Below are 23987 nucleotides of genomic sequence, written 5' to 3' on the forward strand. Positions count from 1 at the left end.
TGCACAGGTATAAATGTCTACAGGGGAAAAACAAGGGGGAGTTAAATCCACGGTTTTAACCCCATTCTCAAATATATTTGCAGACTGATGTAACAGGGTAGCTGGCTGACCTGCTATAACTAGCTGTGATATAGGATATCAATTGAGAATAAAGGTGGTGATAAATAACTTCCAGAGGTGCTCGATGCAAATCTAAATCTCACATTCATATGCAGTGTTACTTCCCTCCCCCTTTAATTCTGTTGTAGTAGTAGTCTCTCATTTAGCTGCAAGTTGTATTTAATTTATCTTCCTTAAAATAATACAGTGGCTACCACCTGGTGCCACAGGCCCAAAACAAATCCACACATAGTTACATGATGAAATCAAAATAATTTATTTCGATGAAAATATATTGACTATCATTCAAGGAAGAGACATTAACAGGAGTTGGATTGTGTCAGTACCTAGGCCAGCAGTATTAACTATCAACAGACAGCTTTGCTTTGTGAGTTGCTAAGTGTTCAGAATTCTGCTATCGTGTTACTCAAATGGGAAAATGTGAGATCTTTCAAGACTGGATCCACTTGGTCCTGCTCATTTTAAGAGAATTCAGTGCAAAATATCCTGTTGGTGGTCTCTTAAATTGCTGGACTTGCTGCTTCTGCTCTTGTTGGTTTTATTATCCCTTATTTGCCTCTGGTTCTCAGTCTGGGACAGTCCACTTCTACCTCCTGCCCTCTTTGCATGTTGTGGTACTGCCATTATTCTGATCAGGTTGTCAGGATCCCTTCCCTTTAAATCTTGGCCTACATTTTCAAAAGTGACTTTCAGCTTTGTGTGTCTCCATTTCTGGGTGCCCAACTTGAGATATCACTCCTGGAAAGAGCTGAGCCCCTGTCTTCTTAAAAAGTCAGGCCCCTTTAAAGAGTGTCAAATTGGGCAACCAAAAGTGAAGGCCCCCTACCACCCCCGAAATTACTGGTCACTTTTGAAAAATCATTCTACTGCCCCATCTCTCTCTCTTCTTCCTCTTTCTGTAGCTTCCACAGGCTGCTTGTTGTGCCAGCTTTGCTGTCAGGAAACTCTTCCATTAGCAAAGTTGAACAGGAGTTGAGTCCAAGTTTCTGCCCTGAAAATAGTCTATTTGAATGCCTTTGTGATGGCACTGTCTGAAACTCCTTAGTATTATGTGCCCAGAATTTGGCATACATACCATCTTCCACAACTAAAGGAAGAGGTGCCCTCAACTGTAGTTTTATTTTGTGTTTTTGCTTTGTTTTCCTTTGACTTTTCCAGAAAAATAGGGGGGTCCTCAGAGTGAGGAACATTAGCGTGAAAACTATATGTACTATCCATCAGGTTTGGGAAACTTAAAATATTTTTGAAAGTTCTAACTGTGGGGTTGTTGTGGTGGGTGTTTTTTGTTTTTGCCTGGTACGCAGCAAACAGACAATGTCCTGGCTGGTCTATTGAGACTTTCAGTTGTCTTCAGGGAGCTTTGCATGTGTAGCTGGAACATCAGACCTGCTTACATATCTAGTGGCTGGCATGTAGGGGGAAAAAATCTTAATACAGTATAACCAACAGCTAACAGGGATTTTCTGTGCTAAGTATATACAGTCTAGGAAAATAAAACTCAGAGACTATTAGCATGTTTCACAGTATAAGATGGAGTGATTGAGTTATTCTTAAAAGCTCAGAGTTATCAGTATGAAAATGTCTAACTCCCAGGTGTCTTCCGCCCCCCCCAGAATGCTTTGGAAGGGATCCAGCAGATCTGGAAGCATTTCTCCTGTTTCCCACGTGCCCCATGCTGCCCATTTAGAGAGTCAAAAATACCCTACAAACATTTGGCAGAGGGAATAGCATTTGGTGTTTGGTTTTTTTTTTTTTTTTTTTTTTTTTGGTCAGTGATTTTTGTTTCTGTACGTATGGAGTCATCAAACTGTGCACCTAGATTTATCTTTAAGATCTTGTTGATAGTTTCCTTCAAAGAAGGATAACTCTTCCTCATTAGTATGCTCTGGATTTTATGTTGCCATAGGAAAATTTAGGGATGCATGATTTTTACATATAAATATACAGAACATGATAGCGATGACATTATTGTCAGGCACAAGTCAGCAAGGTGCCGTCCAGCCACACATGCCAAACCTGCAAATACAGCAAAGCCAACAGAACCACTTCCTCAGCCTCCTCTTTGTGTCTCTCCAGTCTTGTATGATCTGCACTCAAATCTTCCACTCAAGACATTACAAACTACCCGTACTGAAGTTCCAGAAGAAAAGTCTTTCCGGGGAGGTTATTCTTCCCAAGCTACTGCAGCTGGAGTTTTATTTCCATTCTGAGTTGTTAATTTAAAAGTACCAACTTGGTTTCACCTGCGTTTCGCTCTGGTTCAGTGCTCTCTCTCGAAGCCTCAGTTCCAGGCATTCTACAGTGAGTGGGTACGTTTTGAGTTCAAACTTGTTAGCAAACATGCTTACAGACTTAAATAGCCACTTTAGGTCACCTGTTCCATATATACAAATGCCTCTGACGTAATGGCCTGCAAAGGAAAGAGAAGACAAGAGCAACATCAAATACATAGGGTGTTCTGTGGAAAAGAGATGAGTCAAATTCATCCTTATGATAAATCTGTTAACTTCAGTGGAGTGAAGCCCATTTACACCAGATCTGAATTTGGTCAGAAGTGAATAGGGAAATACAATGGGGAATAATAACTGAGTGGTGGCATGAAGCTAAAAAAAATAGCTAATATAAGGTGACCATCAAGAAAAATTTCCAAACAATGAGATCTATAAGCAGGGGTGAAAGTAAGCCGGTACAGCGTACCGCTAAAAAGTGGCCACCGGAACCAGCCTGTACTCAGCTGACGTTAAAGCGCTGCCGTGGCAAGCGCTTTAAGCAGGGTCCTTAAAGTGCTGCTGTGGCAAAGGACCCTGCTTAAAGCGCTGCCATGGCAGCGTTTTAACGTCATTGCCCCTTTTGCTCCCCCAACTTCCCTCAGGCTGCTGATGAGGGGGACAAAAGGAGCAGATGCCCTGAGGCCGTGATTTTAAAGGGCTTGGGGCTCTGGCTGCTCCTGCAGCAGCGGACAGAGCCCCGGGAACTTTAAATCGCTGTTGGAGCCCTGGGCAGCATGGGCGAGGCAGTGCAGATGGGCTGGCTCGGGGACGCTGACCACCAGCCCCGCCCCTTCCACCTGAGGCCCCACCCCTTCTGGGGGCTGGAGCCGGCCCCCATACTGGTAAGTGCTTAATGTTACTTTCACCCCTGTCTAAGAATGAAAACATCATCACTTAAGACATTTAAAACTAGCCCAAACAAACCACTACAGCTACAGGGCCAAATGATTCAGTAAGGTTTTTTTCCATCTCTAATTTGTGATTCTAGGACTCAGGTTTTCCACTGAGTTACTTCAGTTTTAAACTGATGTAGTTCCATTGATGTAAGTGGCGCTACACTGGCACAAAACTATAGTGATCCAGTAGCTAATTAGGCCCACTGTCTTAATTTGCTAAATGGTAGATGCTCTGATATGTTCGTTAGTTCATCTATGTAAGCGCCTGGAAGCTCAGCTCAAAAGTAGCATTTGTTGTAAGAAGGATTTCATTTTACTCTTTTTGTTTGTTTTTGTTTTTACACCTGGGTGCACTGATTCATATGGAAGTCAAGTGAATCACTCAGATGCATAGTAAGTCTGTGGACACATCTAAGCAGTTGCTGGAAGGTACAATTTGATCAAGCTAGGGTACTAAAAAGAGAAGTGTAGCTGTAGCAATGCAAGCAGTGGGAGGGGCTAGCTGCCCAAATGTGTACAGAATGGTCCCAGTGGGATTGTATTCGAGGCAGCTAGCCTGTCCTGCTGCTCATATTGCCATACCTTCACTTCTATTTTCATCATACTAACTTGATCAGTCTTACTGCGGGTACATCTATTCAAGCTAGAAATTAAACCTTCCATAGTAGATACTCCTTGTGACTCAGCCAGAGAGAGAATCCTAGGACTCTGCAGTCTCCTTGCTCTACCATAAATCATGATCCCTGTCTCACCTAGTCTGAAGTACAAATGCAGGATTGCGGCAAATGTATATGTATGTCAGGATTCTACAGTAATAACGAGCATTTTGCACTTCTATAGCATCTTCCAACTTAAGATTGCTTACAAATACTTGAGTTTAGTGAGTCTCATTATGCCTATGAATTACCATATATACTCGTTCATAAGCCGAATTTTTTAGTAAAAAAGGGAAGCACCAGAGAAGGGGATCGGCTTACGAACAGGTATAGAGAGGGAGAGGTGGCACACAGCCCCTCCCCGCAACACAGGGAGCAAGGAGAGGCAGCACAGCCAGAAGGGAAGAGGCAGGGCCAGAGTCTCTGCACTTCTGGCCATGCTGCTCTCCCCCCAGCCTCCAACGCAGCTGCAGCTCCGGGGCTGGCAGGCTGCAGCCGTGCTGCTCGGCCCTGCCCCCCAGAGCACACTGTGGCCGTGCCACCCGGCCCAGCCCGCTGGAACATGCTGTGGCCATGACGCCCGGTCTGGCCCGCCGGAGCAGGCTGCAGCCGCGCTGCCCAGCCTGCCAGAGCAGCTCCAACCAGGCCAGAGACATCCTCCCCAGATAAGGTGGGAAGGGATGGGATGGGATGGGGAGAGTGTGGGGGTCCTGGGCTAGGGGTGGGGTCATGTGGGGGGTGGTCACAGGGGTTACTCCCCTGACTCCCAGCTTCTCCCCCCCCCCCAAAATTTCCCCACCAGTTGCTGTCCCGGCCCATCAGGGTAAGCAGCTGGTGCACCGGGACACTTTGTTTACTTAGGTTTACCTCCGTGCCTGTGGACGCTCAAGGTAAACAAACCATCTTGGCCCACCAGCGGCTTATCCTGATGGCCCAGGAGCCAAAGTTTGCTGACCCCTGAATTATAGAGTCAGCTTATGAACACGTTATAAAAATTTTCCATTTTTACTTATCCATCTTGGGGTGGGGGGGAGAGAGGGTCGGCTTATAAACTAACCGGCTTATGATCGAGTATATATGGTTTAGTTAATGATGATCCCCATTTTACAAAGAAGAAAATCTCCATGCTTATATATGATTATAGCACAGATTTAAAGAAAGGGCTAAAAAATTCCTGAGAAGAATTGTATAGCTGCTCAGTTACCAACAGAGCTGGCTGGGAATTTTCTGATGCCACTTATTTTGTCAGAAACTGTTGATCTGTCAAAACCCAAACTTTCCATGGGAACGTACCAGTTTCAATGAAACTTTCATTGGGAAATGTTTATTGGGTGCAGGAAGGAATTTCTGGTGAGAGGGAGAAGGAAAAAAAAAATCACAACCCCCCCCCACACTGCAGAATAGCTCAGTGGTTATGGAACTCCCCTGGGCTGTGGGAGACCTAGCGTCAAGTCCCTGCTCCATTGAATCTTTATTTATAAGCTCCAACAGGAAAAACAGTGAGACCCATTGCAGAATAGCCAATATCCTGCTGGTGAGCGCACTCACCTGGGGTGTGGGAGAATGGCAGAGCAGCATCTGAAGTGAGGTTTCCCACATCCCAGGTGCATGCTATAACCACTGGGTTATTCTGGGGTGCTGGCCTCTCTTGCTGCCTTTTTTTGTTTAACTTCAAAAAGTGTCCGCTTCATGCTGATGTGGAACAGCAAAGCTTCTGAAATCTCAAATGTTTGCGGGACAGAAAAATCATTTCCCACCCAGTTCTCAGATTTCAGTGCAAAAATAGGAAAAGGAAAAGTAAAGAATATACACCTTACCATGACAACCTCCATGAGAGCTTTCCTGATCGCTCCACTTGATAGCTCTCAGGTTACCTTCCCAGGATGCATTTGGCATGGAACCAGGGACATCTACAATTTGATAAGATGGGGGGAGAAATTAGTCTTTTAGGTGGGGGGGGGGCTGAGTTCAGGTTTTTACGTCACTGCACAGCATCACTCTCCTCTGGGAGCTCTTACTGACTTGTATATCTTCTCAGCACTGACAACAGAATTAGGTTGAAATCCATGAAGGCTTCAGCAATTTCACTTCGTACTCCTGAAACAAAACTCTCTTAAAAACAAAGATCTCCTGGTTATAAGCCCTTTCAACATGACATGTATTTGTGTGCAACCCTCCACCCTTGAATGGTCACACCAAGAGAAATGGAATCCTTCCAAGGTGTAGTAGGGCAGCTCACTACAGGAGTCATGAAGGGGATAAATCGCTTGTCTGGGCACAATCCGCACCAACCCAGCACACCCGTGAGGTTTGGCAAGCCTGCAAAGGGAGGCTTCCAGGTCAGTTTGAGGTGGTACTCTGAAGGAGTAGGCCTGGAACTCGGAGTGCCTAACAAGAAGGGGTTGCTAACTGGGGAAACTGCTTGAGAACTCTGACCACTCAGGTCCTCCCAGAAAGGAGAGGGTTTGGTGTGTGTGTGTGTGTGTGTTTGTGGGTTTTTGTTTTTTTTTTTTTTTTTAATATAACCCTTTGCTTTCCAAAAGCTGTGGACTCTGCCTCTTGGGCATTGTGGGAACATCCTGACTTACTTATTTGTCCTTTTTTTCACCTCCTGCCCCTGTAAGCGGGGGAGACCCCAAAGCAGTGAGCTGTGCTCCAAACTCTGGAACAATTCCACAGTAATGTAATACAGGGAGACAGCCGTTTTCCCCCCCGTCCCGCTGCCGCCATGCCCCCTGCCCTGACAAGAACAGTGCCCATCTTCTCCTCAAGAGGGTGCAAGAGAGGTATTACCCATAACAATTAATACTTAGTGCTTGTTTAACACTTTGTATCTTCAAAATGCTGTTCAGATAGGTATATCTCCATATTATACTATCTCAGACTTGGAAGGTCATATTGTCCAATCCCCTGCCTTCACAGCAGGACCAAGTACTGTCTCTGACAGATTTTTTTGTCCCAGATCCCTAAATGGCCTCCTCAAGGATTGAACTCACAACGCTGGGTTTAGCAGGCTAATACTCAAACCACTGAGCTATCCCTCCCCCAAGTAGTGATAATCCTAGTAGCTAATTAATCCTCACTACCTCCTTGTGAGCTAGGGATAAACCGCTTTATCCCCATTTTCTAGCTGGGGTACTGGGGGGTACAGTGGATCAATTCAGACTGAGTACAAATGGGTGAACTGCCATTAAGGCAATTGAAGAGTATTTACTTATATGGCACCTGAATTTGACCCAGAGAGAATAAGTGATGTGTTCAGGCTACACATACATGCAAGAGCCTTCATCCTTCTTGACTGACTGTTAACAGTGGAGACCCATTATTAAGGCTATGTTTTAGTCATGGGTATTTTTAGTAAAAGTCACGGACAGGTCACAGGCAATAAACAAAAATTCATGGCCTCTGACCTGTCCATGACTTTTTTTACTATATACTTGGGCTGGGGGGGGCCGCGGGTGCTCAGACTCTTACTCCAATTAGATGGTCCATTTGATATTGAATAGGTTGTTTCAACAAGATAGTAAAAAGCATCCCTTAAAATAGTCTTGTTCTCAGAATGTGATAGCAGAAATAGCAAAGAATCAATGGCATAAATACAAGGTTCCCGCATGACCCCGGACAAACTCCAGATTTTGTCTCTTCAAATATACATGAGGCCTGATTTGTTGTCTGGCACCCAAACAGCTTTGTTGACATCCTTTAATCCACAATAGGTGGTTTGCCACCTGATGTACAATCTTCTTCAGCTAGGAAAATGAAGTTGCACTGTAACAGTGCAGGTAATCCCCACTGAGCCTGATCTGGTGACTCAATTACAATTAGCAATCCTAGCTGTGAAGGGTTCAGGGAGGACTACACAGAAATGGGAGAGAACTCAGTGACGAGCAAGGAGAGTTCCCTCCCTCTCTCTGTGAAGGCAGGCTTGAGAGCCACAGATAGAAAGGCAGGTACCTGTGGGAGGCCCTGAGTTATGGCTTGTAAGAAGCAGGGAGGTCCCCAAAGAAGCTACCGGAGTCCCTGGGGAGGGGAAGCAGTGGGGAGAACTGCAAGGGAAAATTGCCTCTAAGGAAAGGCCTGGGAGGCAGTGCTCAGCCAAAGGAGAAAAGAAGGAACTGTATAGCCGCTGGGAATAGAGGTGAAGAGCAGGGAACTTCAAGGTAGTGCAAGAGGTGCAGAAGGATCTTCTGTTTGCATGTTGGTATGGATTCTTTAGTTGGACTTGGTTACCTTGAAAGGGAACAGAACTGGAAAGAGGTGACGTGGCTGGAGGGCTGGACTATGGAAGGTATAGCCAGAGATATGCCACCACAGGGCCAAAGAAGTTGTCAATGGGGTACAGGAGATGAAGAACCACGCTCTGATAGCAGGGAGCAATAGAGAAGTAAGTGACACCCTTTGCAGGCGCCAAGTGCTGTGCTGAACACTCTAGGATTCTTTCCTAGTCAACTCCCGGAGAACTTTTCTGTTCTTTGCGGGGGAGGCATTTGGGGGACCATCAGCAACTGAGCCTGTTTTCTCACTGCAAAGTGGGTGCATTCCAGACATAGTTAAAGCAGAGCCTAGCCTCTAACCCACACCCCCAGCTGGGTCAGGCTTAAAGCACCTCCAAACTTGGGTTGGAGATTTTTGTGTGTGAATGGTAGAGGAGTTAAAGTTGATGCCTGGGCTACCTCTGCTGCATAGACTTGCGCTTAGGCAGCATCTTTCATCCAAGGATGTCTAAGTGCTCTGCAATTGAATTTTATGGCAGGTTTACACACATTCTCTAAGTGTATAACTGACATGCTTAAGATCACAAAGTGACTCAATAGCAGAACCAGGAATAGAAATACTTGTGCCCTGATTAGTTCTCCTGCTCTAACCATTAGACAACACTCTTTACTATTTGTGGAGGCCCAACACGTCTGAGAGGCACATAAATAGACAAACTGATCTCACCTCAGAGGTGAAGGTGAAAGCAAGGATTAAAAAGTAGGGCTGTCGATTAATCGCAGTTAACTCACACGATTAACTAAAAAAAAAATTAATTGCGATTAAAAAAAATAATTGTGATTAATCGTAGTTTTAATTGTTCTGTTAAACAATAGAATACCAATTGAAATTTATTAAATATTTTGCATGTTTTTCTACATTTTCATATACATTGTATTGTGTTGTAATTGAAACCAGTGTATATTATTTATTACAAATATTTACTAAAAATGATAATAGTATCTTTCAATTCACCTCATACAAGTACTGTAGTGCAATCTTTGTGGTGAAAGTGCAACTTACAAATGTAGATTTTTGTTTGTTACATAACTACACTCAAAAACAGAATATAAAATTTTAGATCCTACAAGTCCACTCAGTCCTCCTTCTTGTTCAGCCAATCACTAAGACAAACAAGTTTGTTTACATTTATAGGAGATAATGCTGCCCTCTTCTTATTTACAGTGTCACCAGAAAGTGAGAACAGGCATTTGCATGGCACTTTTGTAGCCATTGCAAGGTATTTACGTGCCAGATATGCTAAACATTCATATGCCCCTTCCCGCTTCAGCTGCCATTCCAGAGGAAATGCTTCCATGCTGATGATGCTTGTTTAAAAAAAATGTTAATTAAAAAATGTGACTGAGCTCCTTGGGGAAGAATTGTATGTCTCCTGCTCTGTTTTACCCACATTCTGCCATATATTTCATGTTATAGCAGTCTCAGATGACGACCCAGCACATGTTCATTTTAAGAACACTTTCACTGTAGATTTCACATAGTGTGACCAGATGTCCCGATTTTATAGGGACAATCCCGATTCTTGGGTCTTTTTCTTATATAGGCTCCTATTACACCCCTACCCCGTCCCGATTTTTCACAACTGCTATCTGGTCACCCTAATTTCACAAAACGCAAAGAAGGTACCAATGTGGGATTTCTAACCATCCCAAGGTTTAAGAATCTGAAGTGCTTTCCAAAATCTGAGAGGGACGAGGTGTGGAGCATGCTTTCAGAAGTCTTAAAAGAGTCTTAAAACACTCCGATGTGGAAACTACAGAACCCGAACCACCAAAAAAGAAAATCAATCTTCTGCTGGTGGGATCTGACTCAGATGATGAAAATGAACATGCATTGGTCTGCACTGCTTTGGATTGTTATTGAGCAGAACCCATCATCAGAATGGATACATGTCCACTGGAATGGTGGTTGAAGCATGAAGGGACAGATGAATCTTTAGTGCATCTAGCATGTAAATATCTTGCGACACCAGCTACAACAGTGCCATGCGAACACCTGTTCTCACTTTCAGGTGGCATTGTAAACAAGAAGCGGGCAGCATTATCTCTGCAAATGTAAACAAACTTGTTTGTCTTAGTGATTGGCTGAATAAGAAGTAGGACTGAACTTGCAGGCTCTAAAATTTTACATCGTTTTATTTTTGAATGCAGTTTTTTTGTACATAATTCTACATTTGTAAGTTCAACTTTCATGATAAAGAGATTGCACTACAGTACTTGGATTAACTGAAAAATACTATTTCCTTTGTTTATATTTATTTTTGATTACAAGTTTTTGCACTGTAAAAAAAAAAAGAGTACTGTACAGTTTTTATTCTGTGTTGTAATTGAAATAAATATATTTGAAAATGTAGAAAACATCCAAAAATATTTAAGTGGTATTCTATTATTGTTTAACAGTGCAATTAATCGTGCCTTTAATAGCTTGACAGCCCTAATAAAAAGACATGACCCAATAGAGCATTAATTTGGCTTTATGATTTTAATAGTACTTTAGATTTTTATCCTTCTTCCTGCAGATGGGAAAAGTGAGGCACAAGCAAGATAAGTGATTTCTTCCAGGTCACATAGATAAGTCAAGAATCGAGCCAAGGGACCAGATTCTGAGCTAGTCTAAATGATTTACACTAGCTGGGTATCTGGCCCACGGGCTCCATACTCTCATTTTTTGGCTGTAACTACTAAATCGTTTTGGCTTTGTTTATGTAGCTAAACTTCTTAGTTGCTTAAATCAAGCTTGCAGTGTAAGAAGATTTAACAAACTGTTTGCAAAGTTTATACTAGAAATGGGCCCAGACTGTAACACGGATTCTGAATCTCCCTGAGCCTGAGGGGAAGTTTGGATTTTATTTCAGCAGTTTGGTTAGCAGTCCTTTCCATGACTGTTTAGTCCAGGATAGTCCTTTTAGGGACCAGTGTGGTAACACTAAGCAGAAAAGGTTGTGATTGGTTATGGAGCTGAACATCCTGACAGCCCAAAGGGACCAGTGGCCTCAGTGAAGAAAGCCATATATATTAATTACAACCAAGTCCTGTCTCCTCTCCTCAGATGAATCTAGAGCTACAGCTCTAGAGCCAACCTTCAATTCAGGCCAATCTCTGGTCTAGATTAGTACACACTATAGGAGGAAAGCTACAATAACTCAAGTGAATGCTAATTTATAGAGTTGGTCAACAAATTATAATTAGTCCCCCTTTTTTAATCAAAACTCTAAAACTTAGCATTCAAACAGCTCTATAGTTATTTGAAAAATGGGGAAAAATTGTAGAACTTAAAAAATATATATATATTTTTTTTGGGGGGGGTGTCAAATAAATCCAATTTAAACTTTTTGACTGGCTGAGTTGGCTCTGTAAATTGTAAAATAAATGTACATGGTGGGACTGTTTCTCATTCTGCATTTTACACTTCTTTAGTTCCCTCGACCTCGGTGCAGTTACTCATCGTTTACAAGCAAGGCCAGAAGCAGGCCTGATGCTTGAGTATGTATACAAAGCACAACAGCATTAGTTTGGAGCTGAAGGACCCATGCAAAGAAACAAGACAAAACTCAAGAGGGTGACTTCTGCTAACTTATTAATCTCAAGTGACAAAAAGTATTCTTAAACAGGGTTTCAAACATTTGAATATTGAACAACCCTTATAACATAAATTGTGTTGGATGTATGATTCACCAATTGAAAGCTCATGATATGCAGATGTCAAAGTTGCCACTGGTTTTATACAGTGGTCAAATGGTCTGGCCAGCTGTTATGACTAAAAGTAGTTGTTTACTTTACACTAGCCTGCGTACATGGTTCTTTAGCAACGCCACAGATGGAGGCAAATGGGGGGTCAGTAACTGCAGTTTCCTGTTGCACTTCCTCCCCTCAGTGGAAAGAGATGGAAAGGAAATCCTACCTATTTCTAAAAACTCATGGTAACTATACCTGCCAACATTTGCAAGCTGTAATGAGGAGCTTTACAAGAAATAGTGGAAAGCCTTTAAATTCCATTGGACTAAGTATTTTTGGAGGGATGTGATGGCAGAAAGTTTTTTTAAAAAAAATCAATATTTAAGTATAGATGCTTTCTTTTAACTACAGATGGTTGGAAAGTATTCAATAATGATTCTTAACCCCACATTAAAGAAGTGGAATGGTACAACGGCAAAATCACTGGCACTCTGCTATAAACAGAAATATGCACTATGATGTGGCATGCAGAAGAGCCAGAGCTCACTCAGGATTTATGAAATACACCCCTTTGTATGCTGGCCTTGCAGCAGATAAAATAAGATGGAAAAAATGCTGGTTCTGTCCTTGTTTACAAAGATTCAGGAGCGCACAGAAGAAGCCACCTGCTCTGTGAAAGGGCCAGCCATAACTTGGGGAGGGAGCAGGGCCGGCTCCAGGCACCAGGCAACCAAGCTGGTGCTTGGGGCGGCACCTGGAGGGGGGCGGCGCGGCGCTCGGGCCGCCGGGGAGAGCGAGGCCACAGCCGGGCTCGCCGCCCTCCCCCCGGCGCTCTGGCCGCCCTCCCCCCCACGCCCTCCCCCCGGCTGCCGGGGGGAGAGCGTCGAGCCCCTGCCGGGGCTCGCCGCCCTGCGCTCTGGCCGCCGGGGGGAGAGCCGAGCCCCAGCCGGGGCTCGCCGCCCTGCCCCCGGCGCTCTGGTCGCCGGGGGGAGAGCCGAGCCCCCGCCGGGGCTCGCCGCCCTGCCCCCGCCGGGGCTCGCCGCTCTGGCCGCCGGGGGGGGAGCCGAGCCCCCGCCGGGGCTCGCCGCCCTCCTCCCAGGGCTCCGGCCGCCCTCCCCCGGCCGTCGGGGGGAGAGCGGAGCCACCCTCGCCCCGGGGCTCCGGCCACCCTCCCCCCGGCGGGAGAGCGGAGCCCCCGCCGGGGCTCGCCGCCCCCCCCCCCCGGGCTCCGCCCCCCCCCCCGCGGGGGGGGGGCGGCGGCGGAGGCTTTTTTGCCGCAGAGCCGGCCCTGGGAGGGAGGACAGGAACTGCAGTAGGAGACAAAGAAGTGGGTGGCTAGTGACAATGTGTGTATGAGGGTGGAGGGAGAGGCATAGCTTTGCACCCCTTTCCCATGGGCTAGCAGAGCTGCCTGCTGTATGGAGATAGCACACACTGCACTAGAGCTGAGTGAACTCCGCCCTCTAGCATGCATTCCCTGAGACCAGTTGAGAAAGATTCTGGTTGAGTCAGTCAGGATCCCTGATGCTAAGCAGTCCAGTCTTTCCCCCTCCAATGCTGTCAGTGACTCAAAGACAAAATCTGGACCAAAATAAAAATGTAACCAATAGGAACACTTCTTGGACAAAAAATCAATTAGCAATTTCTTAGCTAGCAAGAAATCCTAGTCAGATGGGGTGGGGGAAGAGAGTGCACCAAGACAACACCACTTGGAAACTGTCTGTGACGGGTTGGATCACAGAAACCCCCTTGGGAGCTGCCACCCAATGTGCAAAGACTACCCCTGCTTCTGTTTTCCCTGCCAGCTCAGGATTCCAGCACCCTGTCTTGCTGAGCCAGACACTCCAGTCTGCTCTAACAAAGACTCAGGGTCTGAATCACTTGTCCCAAAGCTGCAAGTTTACCTGAAAACCAGCTCACAGGAGTGTGCTTGTCTTTAGCACTCAGATGCCCAACTCCCAATGGGGTCTAAACCCAGATAAATCCGTTTTACCCTGCATAAAGCTTATGCAGGGCAAACTCATAAATTGTTCGCCCTCTATAACACTGATAGAGAGATATGCACAGTTGTTTGCTCCCTCAGGTATTAATACACACTCTGAGTAAATTACTAAATAAGAAGTGATTTTATTAAATACAGACAGTAGGATTTAAGTGGTTCAAAGTAGTAACAGACAGAACAAAGTAAGTTACCAAGTAAAGTAAAATAAAATGCGCAAATCTATGTCTAATCAAACTAAATACAGATACGTTCCTCACCAGTTCCCGAATGCTCCCTTTTACAGGCTAATCTCCCTTTAGCCTGGGTCCAGCAATCTCTCACAACCCCTGTAGTCTCTGTCTTTTGATTTAGTTTCTTTCAAGTATCCTGGGGGGGTGGAGAGGCTCCTTCTTTAGCCAGCTGAAGACAAAATGGAGGGGTCTCCCCCAGGTTTAAATAGGCTCTCTCTTGTGGGAGGAGACCCCCCTCCTCCCTCCTATGCAAAGTCCAGCTCCAAAATGGAGTTTTGGAGACACCTGGGCAAGTCACATGCCCCTGCATGACTCAGTCTTTACAGGCCGACGCCATTGTCCACATGGTATCTTGCATGTCTCCAGGAAGACTTCTTATGTGGATCGGAGCATTCCAAGATGCATTGTTCCCCAAGTGTTTCCCGATCAGGTACTTAACCTGGCAAATTCCTTCCTAAAGAAGCTGACCAAATGCCTCACCAAGCTTACTTAGAAATCAAGCAAGCATACAGCACAAAACATATTTCAGTTATATCATACATATATTTATAAACACCCACCCATAAAGCCTTATGGGGTACGCTGTCACACTGTCCTTCAGTTTTTGTTTGTTTGTTTAGGCTTCTTGGGCCAAGCATTCTCTAAGCCAAGATTTCCCCAAAAGGAATCTACTTAGTCCAATGGAGTTGGCATTTTTCGGAGAAGTTACTTTCTCCATAACTGGGGCAATGGTGAACTCATAATATTGGGTCAGGTGAGGACTTGGATGGAGACCTCCAAGAAAAAAATGGTAGCTATAGAAAGTGATGATGGTATTTCAGTAAATGGCATTCGTCTCTCAGATCAGTACTGGATGAATGATTCAGCAATGCTAGGGAGCACTGTGAAGTTGCAGGTGCCATATTTCGGAGAACACATAAAACCAAGATTCTGACCAGGAGATCCCTGGAGCTATAAGAAATGGTACAGTGTTAGCCCTGCCATCATGATAGTCTTTACTTCTGGACAGGAAGTGCTGCTGTAAGGACACCTCAGATATGGCTGCATATAAATTGTAGTGGAAGAAGGGGAGGGTGTGTATGCATATCTGTCTTTCTATATGTTTGCCTGTCTTGCCTGGTCTTTACTGGACACACAGCTCATAGGGGTCAGTGCTAATATCAACCATGTTACAAAAGCATTTGGTATCTAAACAGACAGGACTAACTTGGTTCTTCCTAATAAGGTTCATAGCCTCTCATATATAAGCTCTGAAAAGCAATAAACTGGACAGGAAATCTCAGAAGAACTGGTTCTCCATTGTATTTCCAGCAATTCTGCATTCCATCCGAGTTAGAAATACAGTGAAAATAGAGAACATACTCTTTTCTGTGGCATTTTGATTAAAAACAGGACATGCAGTATGCAGAAGATGCAGGTATAAGCAGGGCCGGCTCCAGGCACCAGCCGACCAAGCACGTGCTTGGAGCGGCACCTTAGAAGGGGCGGCCAATGTTGGGGTGGCGGGGGGTGCTCGCGCTGTTTTTGTTTTTGTTTTTTTTGTTCGGCGGGGCGGCACTCGAGGTTTTATTTGTTTGTTTTGGCCGGGCAGCGTGGGGGGTGTTTCAGCGGCGCGGCGCTCCAGGGGTTTGGGTGGCGTGGTGCTTGGGGGGGGGGGGGGGGCGGGGGATTGCCCAGCCGGCGCTCGGGGGTTTGGGCGGCTTGGCGAGGCGCTCGGGGGGCAGGGGTTTGGCCGGCCCGGTGCAGCGCTCTGGGGGTTTGGGCGACCCAGCGAGGTGCTCGGGGGGCGGGGGTTTGGCCGGCCTGGCGCGGCGCTCCGGGGGTTTGGGTGGCCCAGCAAGGCGCTCGGGGGTGGGGGCGGGGGTTTGGGTGGCCCGGCGCTCCGGGGGTTTAGGTGGGCCAGCCCGGCGCGGCGCTCTGGGGGGGGAGGGGGTGGGGGTTTGGCCGGCTCGGCGAGGCGCGGGGGGCGGGGGTTTGGGCGGCCTGGCGCGGTGCTCGGGGGTTTGGGCGGCGCGGCGCTGGGGGGGGCGGGGATTTGGGTGGCCCAATGCGGCACTGGGGGAGGGGGGGGCGGGGGGTTGGGTGGCGTGGCGCTGGGGGGGGGGGGGGGTTGGGCGGCCCGGCCCGGCGCTGGGGGGTGTGTGTGTGTGTTACGGCGGGGCGGCGCTCTTCTTTTTCGCCTGGGGCGGCAAAAAAGTTAAAGCCGGCCCTGGGTATAAGAAAGAGAAGTTAAGTGGTTCTCAACCAGGGGTACACATACCCCGGGGCGTACGCAGACGTCTTCCGGGGGTACATCAACTCATCTCGATATTTTCCTACTTTTACAACAGGCTATATAAAAAACACTAGTAAAGTCAGTACAAACTAAAATTCCATACAGACAATTACTTGCTTACACTCTATCTATTGAAATATAAAGTACAATATTTATATTCCAATTGATTTATTTTATAATTATATGGCAAAATAAGACAGTAAGCAATTTTTCAGCAGTAGCCTGCGGCGACACTTTTATATTTTTATGTCTGATTTTTGTAATCAAGTAGTTTTTAAGTGAGGTGAAACTTGGGGGTATGCAAGACCAATCAGACTCCTGAAATGCGCACAGTAGTCTGGAAAGGTTGAGAGACACTGGCTTAGAGGTTCAAATTCAGCTTGAGGAATGGAAATTCATGTCCGTTCTTATCTTACCCAAACTGGCTTGCCTGTTCCTACAGGTTACTGAGGATTTACTGCTGCACTAACTGGAATTATACCCACTCTGATAGCATGGGTGGTAATTTTACAACTATAGCGCCAGATCTTCAGCTGGTGTAAATCAGCATGGATCCATTGACTCCAATGGACTAGGCTGAGATTTTGGCCCAGAGTTAATAGAATTTCCTCCCATTGTTTCTCCCTCCTCTTTTTCCTGCATCAAGCACAAACTACTTGCTTTTTCTTTTAAGGCCTAGACCCACCCCATCTATCATGTCTTATATTCTATAAAGCCATCAGCCCCCACTTCCACTTCACTGACAATAGCAGTCTCTTTTCCTATTTGTCGGATTTCAGATTCTCCCCCATTACATCCCTTATGCATGGAAGGAGCTGGGGTTAATGAAATATGCAAAAACTCTGCACTGTGTTCTTTCAGATCCCTCCTTAAAGCCCATTTATGCTGCATTGTCTATGAAAAGTGTGTCTGCATCTTAGTAGGCTTGATCTTTTTATAACTCATGCATTAAAAGGTTGATGACAGTTGTGAGCATACTGTGGGAAAACAGCATGGTAAATGCAGAGGACAAAGCTCAATGGGAAGCAACAGCTACTGATGAGTAGATGATGGAGGAGGAATGATATTAATAGATCAGAGAAAGTGAAGGGCAACTGCAGACTCAGTGGTCACTGTAGAAAATGTGATGGTTATTCTGTGATGAATCTTAGTCACGCATTGCGCATACACTAAGCAGAACTAGGTGTTAATATTGTTGTGACAACAACAAAAATGTTGGATGGGGATGCATACATCCCAGGGAAAAGAGGAAGGGGTCAGATGTTAGGAAATGTGTGTGAATGTTTGGGGCCAACTTTTCTACTGGTGTAAATTGTGGCAGCTCCAGTTGATTTCAGTGGCACTATACCAATTTACACCAGCAGAATATTTGGCCCTTTATATGGTTCTGCTGAAGAAGTCTCAGATCGTTCCCATTCGTGGCATTGCAAGATGCAATGATATTAGTCCCCATAGGAGATGGATTTCCCATGATAGTCAAGAGGCTTTCTTCCCCAACTCACACAGCTACAATCCAGAGATGACTACAGAGGAATTTATGGCCTGAGCCTGACAGGGGCAAAGAGGTGAAGTCATGAGGACTTACAGGTACCAAGTTCCTCTCAGGATTAAGCCCTTAGTCCTACTAGTCACTGACGGATAATGTGCTGTTCTAATCGGATTTAGATACATTTGGGGGGGATTATTTTTTAACAATGGAAAGGTGGTCTGGGGCAGACTCAGCTTCAGAATGTTTGCTTTGGCCTTGGCTACACTCGGGACTTCCCAGCCGCGGCAGCGCTGTGAAGCGCGAGTGTAGTCGCACCGCCAGCGCTGTGAGAGCTCTCTCGCAGCGCTGTATGTACTCCACCTCTGCGAGGGGAATAGCTTGCAGCGCTGCGAGCGAGCGTGCAGCGCTGCAGGCTCTGATTACACTGGCACTTTACAGCGCTGTACTCGCTGCGCTCGGGGGGGGGGGCGTTTTCACACCCCTGAGCGCAGCAAGTTGCAGCGCTGTACAGCGCCAGTGTAGCCAAGGCCTTAGTGATCTAACAGTGGTGGAAAATTCAATGAATGAAGAAACATATTAAAGCATTCTAAAATGGCATTCTCACAGTGCCCCAGAAGTTGGCAACCAGTTTATCAAATTTTCAACATTTTCCAAGGGGGACATCAACCTCCCCTCCCCCCAAGACCCACAAAAGAGGCTGAGAGTCACTAATTCTTGCTTCTCAAAACCACCATCTCCTAACCATTTCCTGGAGATGTTTCCTGAAGATGTTCACAGATAATTGTAATGTATGTTTTCATTTATATACATGCTGAGGGTCTGAGCTTAAATGCAGTGAAATCAATGGGATTCTTTCTGCTGGTCCAAGCTTCTATAGCTTAAACCATGTCTACATTAGAGATCTTACAGCCACACATCTGTACCAATGCAGCTGCTGCTCTATGCCCATGGGACTGCTGTTGACATAATCAAACCACCCCCGACAAGAGGCGGTAGTTATGTTGGCAGGAGAGCTTCTCCAGCAGACATAGCGCTGTCCACACTGGTGCTTCTGTCAGTGTAACTTACGTTGCTCAGCAGAGTGTTTTTTTTTCACACCCTGAGCGACATAAGTTATACCAGCAAAAGTGGTAGTGTACACATAGCCTTATTTATGGTACTTTTTGAGTCTCACTTTTAAAAGAGACCGTCGAGACCGTCACAGCTAACTTATGCCTGAAATGCACTTTCATTACTGTCTAAATTTGGTTTATTAGTTTTAAACTTGAACTTCTGAAATTCATTTTGTTGCATGAAATTAACATTGTCCCCAATGAATATTACCCATGCACAATGACCCCAGGAATCCTTGTGAAACTGCCAAGGAAGGTACTGCTTAGCGATAATTCAGAATTTGTTCTCGCGGCTTTGAATTATTCATCTTCACAAAAATAAAGAGCAAATAGTTCTCTTTCTAAGTTATTCATGAAGTAGAAAAATCTCACTCAACAATGAAGAAAATCAGAAGTAACAGGAAGTCTGTGTCAGTGCCAAGCCTGAACGGCTGCCACACACCCCTTGCTACAAAGTCCAAACAACATCCTGTGGAAAAATTACTTGATTAAATAGCATCCAGATTTCTCCCCAGCACCACCCAACTGAATACTTTATTGCACAAATTCACTATTTAATTATTTCAAATGTAGGAAGTGTCCCTAAGGACAGTTTCTACACCTGTATTTGTATTTAAAATTTACAATTAAGAGTGAAGGATAGTTCAGGTTCCAGGAGGAGTGACCTGCTCTAATAATAATTCATACCTAGCTCTTTTCATCCATTGATCTCAAAACACTTCACAAAGGAGCTTTGTATCACTTTACATCTGTTTGGGGTTTGATCCTGCACTACTGAGGTCAATAGGAGGTTTGTCAGTGAAATAAATGGAAGCACAAACAGGCTCTCAAGCAATAATGTAAGTAGATTTTTTTTTTACCTCCTAACCTAAAATATGGTGACAAGAGTAGTCTTTGACCTCTTTGTTTTCCTTTCTCTGTAAGGTGGAGGAAATCTCTGGGATCCATACTTTCTTCCCATGCATGTGCTGGTGGGGAATAGGTGTACTGAAGGGGATTGGATTGGCATGATGAGGGATACTATGAAGAAGAAAGTCTTTGTGGCATGTAAATGTATATAATCCATTGTGTTATTGGAGTTGCTTTTATTTGTGATAGGATCTGTTTTTACTGATCCTGAAAGTGCAGAGACCCATGGGCAAGCACTTGAAATATAAACTGAAGGAATGAATAAAGGCCCTGTGGGTAGATGACCTGTCTTTCCAGTCAGATGTGGCTTTCTCTATATCCCATCAGTGCCCCTCCTATGTTGACCACGGGTGTTCTTTGAGAGGTATGAGGCACTCCTTTCCCCTAGGCAATGAGTCTCCTGCCTATGCATTGCTCTTAACCCCAAATAGTCCTGAAGGGATGGAGTGGCTCAGGGAAAGAAGCTTGGGAATGGAAGGAATGAACTCAATTCTGAGCTTGGATCACACCCACATAATAGTGTGTTGTGCTGTCACCTATCAGCCAGGCTGTTCTCTTTGGTTTCTTTTTTCATTGAAATTTGGATGATAAAAATACACATCTTGCAATGCTAACTAGTTGCATTTGCATTACTCAGGATTCATACTGTTCTTTCACATCCTTGTATGACCCCAGGTGCTCTGGAGCCAGCCCTGGCACACATGTGTGTGCAAAAATGGAGGCTGATTTGACACGCTATGTACATGGCATGAGCCTGCATATCTACATTCAGCTGTCTTTTCAGATCACAGAGATGCTGCACTGACGGAGGCTGATGTGCTTTGAATTTCAAATCATATATATTCTAAGATCAAACTTCCTCATGCTGTAAAAACAAGCAGGCAACAGATTGATCTATGCTGAAGAGTCTTTTGCAGCTGTCTTTACTAGGTCATTTGCATGGTGTTAGGTGTATTTAACATATGATAAGATCACTTCTTTGCACATAGGGAGTATTTATATTTTTCTGTTTATATTAATTTAAAAAGTAAGCATGCAGTAATTGCTGTGCAATGAAGCTGATTGTCTTTTCTCCTTTTAACTAATCAAATGGAAAAATGAGTTGGAATAAATCTCATTGCCAGAACTATTGTACGTGTCATTCCTAGACAGGGGACTCATTCTTAAATCTTAGACCCACTGACATCAGTGGGAGCTTTTTGTCTGAATAAGGCCTGCAAGCTTTGGGGCCAGACACTTAAATATGTAGAATTACCTCTGGATGGCTGTGTGCAGAGTGAAACAAATCTGGATCCTCACCTTCACAGTTAGTGGTCAGTATCGCTGTCAGCAGAATTGGAGTAATATTCCTGCTCAAGATGGATTTGAGGTGCACAAAACTTCTTGAGCAGCTTCCAGCATGGCAGTGTGCAGGAGTCATGTAGACGTGGGACCAGGATGATATTGTAGAAAAAAAGGGCTGAATCAGAGGATTTTCCCCTGTGTGGCTCAGACTTCTACTTCTTTCACCCAGCAATGTGTACTAGATCTGCAGAGGGTTAAAATTGTGGCTTTGCTGCCAGCGCCGGAATTCTTTCTATAATCACTACTAGTGGAGATGTACAGTGCTGGACACTGTGTCCCTAGATTTGGCCACATATGGGTTGAAGCATCCCAGTTCAGAAAGGACAAAGATTTAATCCACAGGCCAGAAAGGCAATCCCTAAACAAGTATTAAAGTCAAGTGACACAAGGAATAATGTTGAGATTTAAAAGATAGCCACATCTTTAGCTGGTGTCACTCAAAGTCATTAGAACCACCAATATACACTAGTTGAAGTTCTGGCCCATTATAACTTTAGGTGCTGTGAAAAATGTCCCTGCTACAACAGTGCTAGCACTGGGGTGCCCAACATTAAGGTCAAGTCTAAATAATCCTCAGTATCACAGTGATGCTTGCTAAATATAAAGACCAACAAACAGACCACAGCACAGACCTTTAACTTTACCATTCCTCCTTGTCCTGCGGGACGGGAGGTCTGGGGTGTGTTTTTTAACAAGAATTCATTGTTAGTTAGTGGAAGTCACCCTGCATGATAGATGGGATTCTAAATCTATAGGAATTTGCTATGGGAATAATGTGTGTAAATATAAGTAAAGAAGGCAACGTGACTTAGTCGATAAAGCGTTGAACCTGTGGGGTGACTCAGCAATCGCGTCACCTGTCTATGCTTCCGCTTCCCTATCAATAAAATTGAGATAATGATATTTAACTCTTGTAAAGTGCTTTGAAATCTACAAATGAAAAGCGTCCTATACGAGCTTGGTATGAAAGGACTGAATGAAATCGGACATAACTGGTCAGCCCCCTGTGATTATCCTCGGGCAGTGCCATCCATTTATGGCTTCATTTTTCTCACCTTTGCAAGGATAGACGGAATATCGGTTTCTATAGAACAAGAGAATCCTGAACGTTGACCTAAAGCAAATATAAAGGTCATATAGCACAGAAATCAGTTCTGTTTCATTTCCCCTCTCTTTCCTAGCTCAGCAGGGCGCAAGCCAGCTTGTCCTATACACACGAATGAGTAATGAAGTCATGCTACGTACCTGGTATCCTATTGAGTGTTACCCAGAAGTGTTCATCTGGACTGTAGCTGTCCTTGGACCACTCCAATAAATCAACAGCACGTTGATCATTGAGAATGAACTCGACAAATGGCTTTGTGACCGCAATGTAAGCAGAGCCAAAGTAGATGGTCAGATTGTGTGGTGGGGACTGTTTCAACACATTGGTCTTTTTCATGTACGAGGAGTCCGTCCCTATGTGCTCCTTATGGATATATTTGGTTCTTGAAATCACATGGGCAGGAGGCAGCACCCCAGGAGTGATATTTTTATCCTTATATCCTTTCAGGTGCTGAACTATTTCCTTGTTGGTTTTCAAGGGGAAATCTTGTCCACACGTGTTGAGCAGGTACTTCCACCGAACGCCTGATTCCAGCAGGTCTTTCATGCAGTTCAAATCCGCCTGAAGTCTGGATATTCCAGCATAAATGACTGGTTCATTTTTTGAGGCAAGAAACGCATTGGGGAAACAGTTCAACAATGTCTCCACGTCTTGCTTAAACTGAGCCGTTGCCTTCTCATCCACGTGGACACAGTAAACATTTTGGGGCATATAAATAGCCCTGAAGAGCCTCTCAAACGTATCGAATTCTTTATGTAGAGTTATGATATAAGCCAAAGGAAAGGCAGCTTCTTCTGCAGAGAGAGGGCTGGTTATATAGTGGTTGTGCATTAAGTACTCACTGCAGGCAAAACTCCCCCGAGAGGTTTTTAGGAGGTTTCCCCAAACAAAACCTTTCTTCTGTTCGATTAATGCATCACAGGCTCGCTTCAGCAGGTAGCTTTCGTGGGACATTGTTTGCCGGGGATATTTTTTTGACCGGTGCAACTGACCCTTGTGCAGCACAACGAAAACCATCGCGCCCAGGAGAGGAACGGCCAGGAGGTAACGCCTCTGCGGGCGCATTGTTGGTGGGTGTAAAATATTTCCCTCTGGAGTGACTGCCGGAAGCACAAAGCCCCCCACAACTCAAGTTATTCAGCCAGGCGGAAAAATCTCCCGCTGCCCATGTGTCCTCGGAGCTCCGGCGAGGGTGATGTCTGTTGCGCAGTCCGTTGCCTAGCGTGTTGGTTTCTTTTTCATCCCCTGTCTGAACAGGCGCTAACGCTCCCGCCACCGGCGCGCACACCCGCTTTGTTCCGCTTCCCCTCCCCGGCTTCTTCTTCAGCTGGATCCCAGCAAGTGGCTTGGCTCAGCCGCCTGCTCGCTCTCTATTTGCATATGAAAGCAGCTCCTGCATGGTCCTGGCGTGATAGGACTCTCCGATTGGATCTGTTTCGCCTCCGGCTCCCACTGAGCGAGCTATTCGCTCTCATCGCGAGCTCGCCGACTTTGCCCGGAGCCCTGTTGGTTCCGCCCAGCCCTCTGCTAGCTACCTCTTAGCATATGAAAGAACAACTAACCTTGCGAGACTGGTTCATTGTGTCTGCTCCCCGGGAGCCCCGCCCCCCCTGTGACAGCCTCAGACCCT

General features: G+C 45.4%; 1 protein-coding gene across 1 annotated transcript; it reads right to left on the minus strand.

Moving 5' to 3' along the window:
• Nucleotides 1-1905: 1905 nt before the first annotated feature.
• On the minus strand, nt 1906-23422 carry LOC135874396 (N-acetyllactosaminide beta-1,6-N-acetylglucosaminyl-transferase-like). Its single transcript, XM_065399202.1, has 3 exons — nt 22498-23422; nt 5760-5852; nt 1906-2530 (listed from the first exon to the last, which is right to left on the minus strand). The coding sequence occupies exons 1-3, from the start codon at nt 23420-23422 to the stop codon at nt 2340-2342; spliced, it is 1209 nt and encodes a 402-aa protein (XP_065255274.1). The 3' UTR covers nt 1906-2339.
• Nucleotides 23423-23987: the final 565 nt, after the last annotated feature.

The sequence above is a fragment of the Emys orbicularis genome, chromosome 2, assembly GCF_028017835.1.
Source record: "Emys orbicularis isolate rEmyOrb1 chromosome 2, rEmyOrb1.hap1, whole genome shotgun sequence".
NCBI lineage: Eukaryota > Metazoa > Chordata > Testudines > Emydidae > Emys > Emys orbicularis.

Coding starts and splice junctions, on each gene's coding strand:
- LOC135874396 (XM_065399202.1), bottom strand. CDS start 23,422: ATGCGCCCGCAGAGGCGTTACCTCCTGGCCGTTCCTCTCCTGGGCGCG. Junction 5,853..22,497: donor AACACTCAATAGGATACCAG/GTACGTAGCATG, acceptor ATCAAATTGTAG/ATGTCCCTGGTTCCATGCCA. Junction 2,531..5,759: donor CTCTCATGGAGGTTGTCATG/GTAAGGTGTATA, acceptor TTTCCTTTGCAG/GCCATTACGTCAGAGGCATT.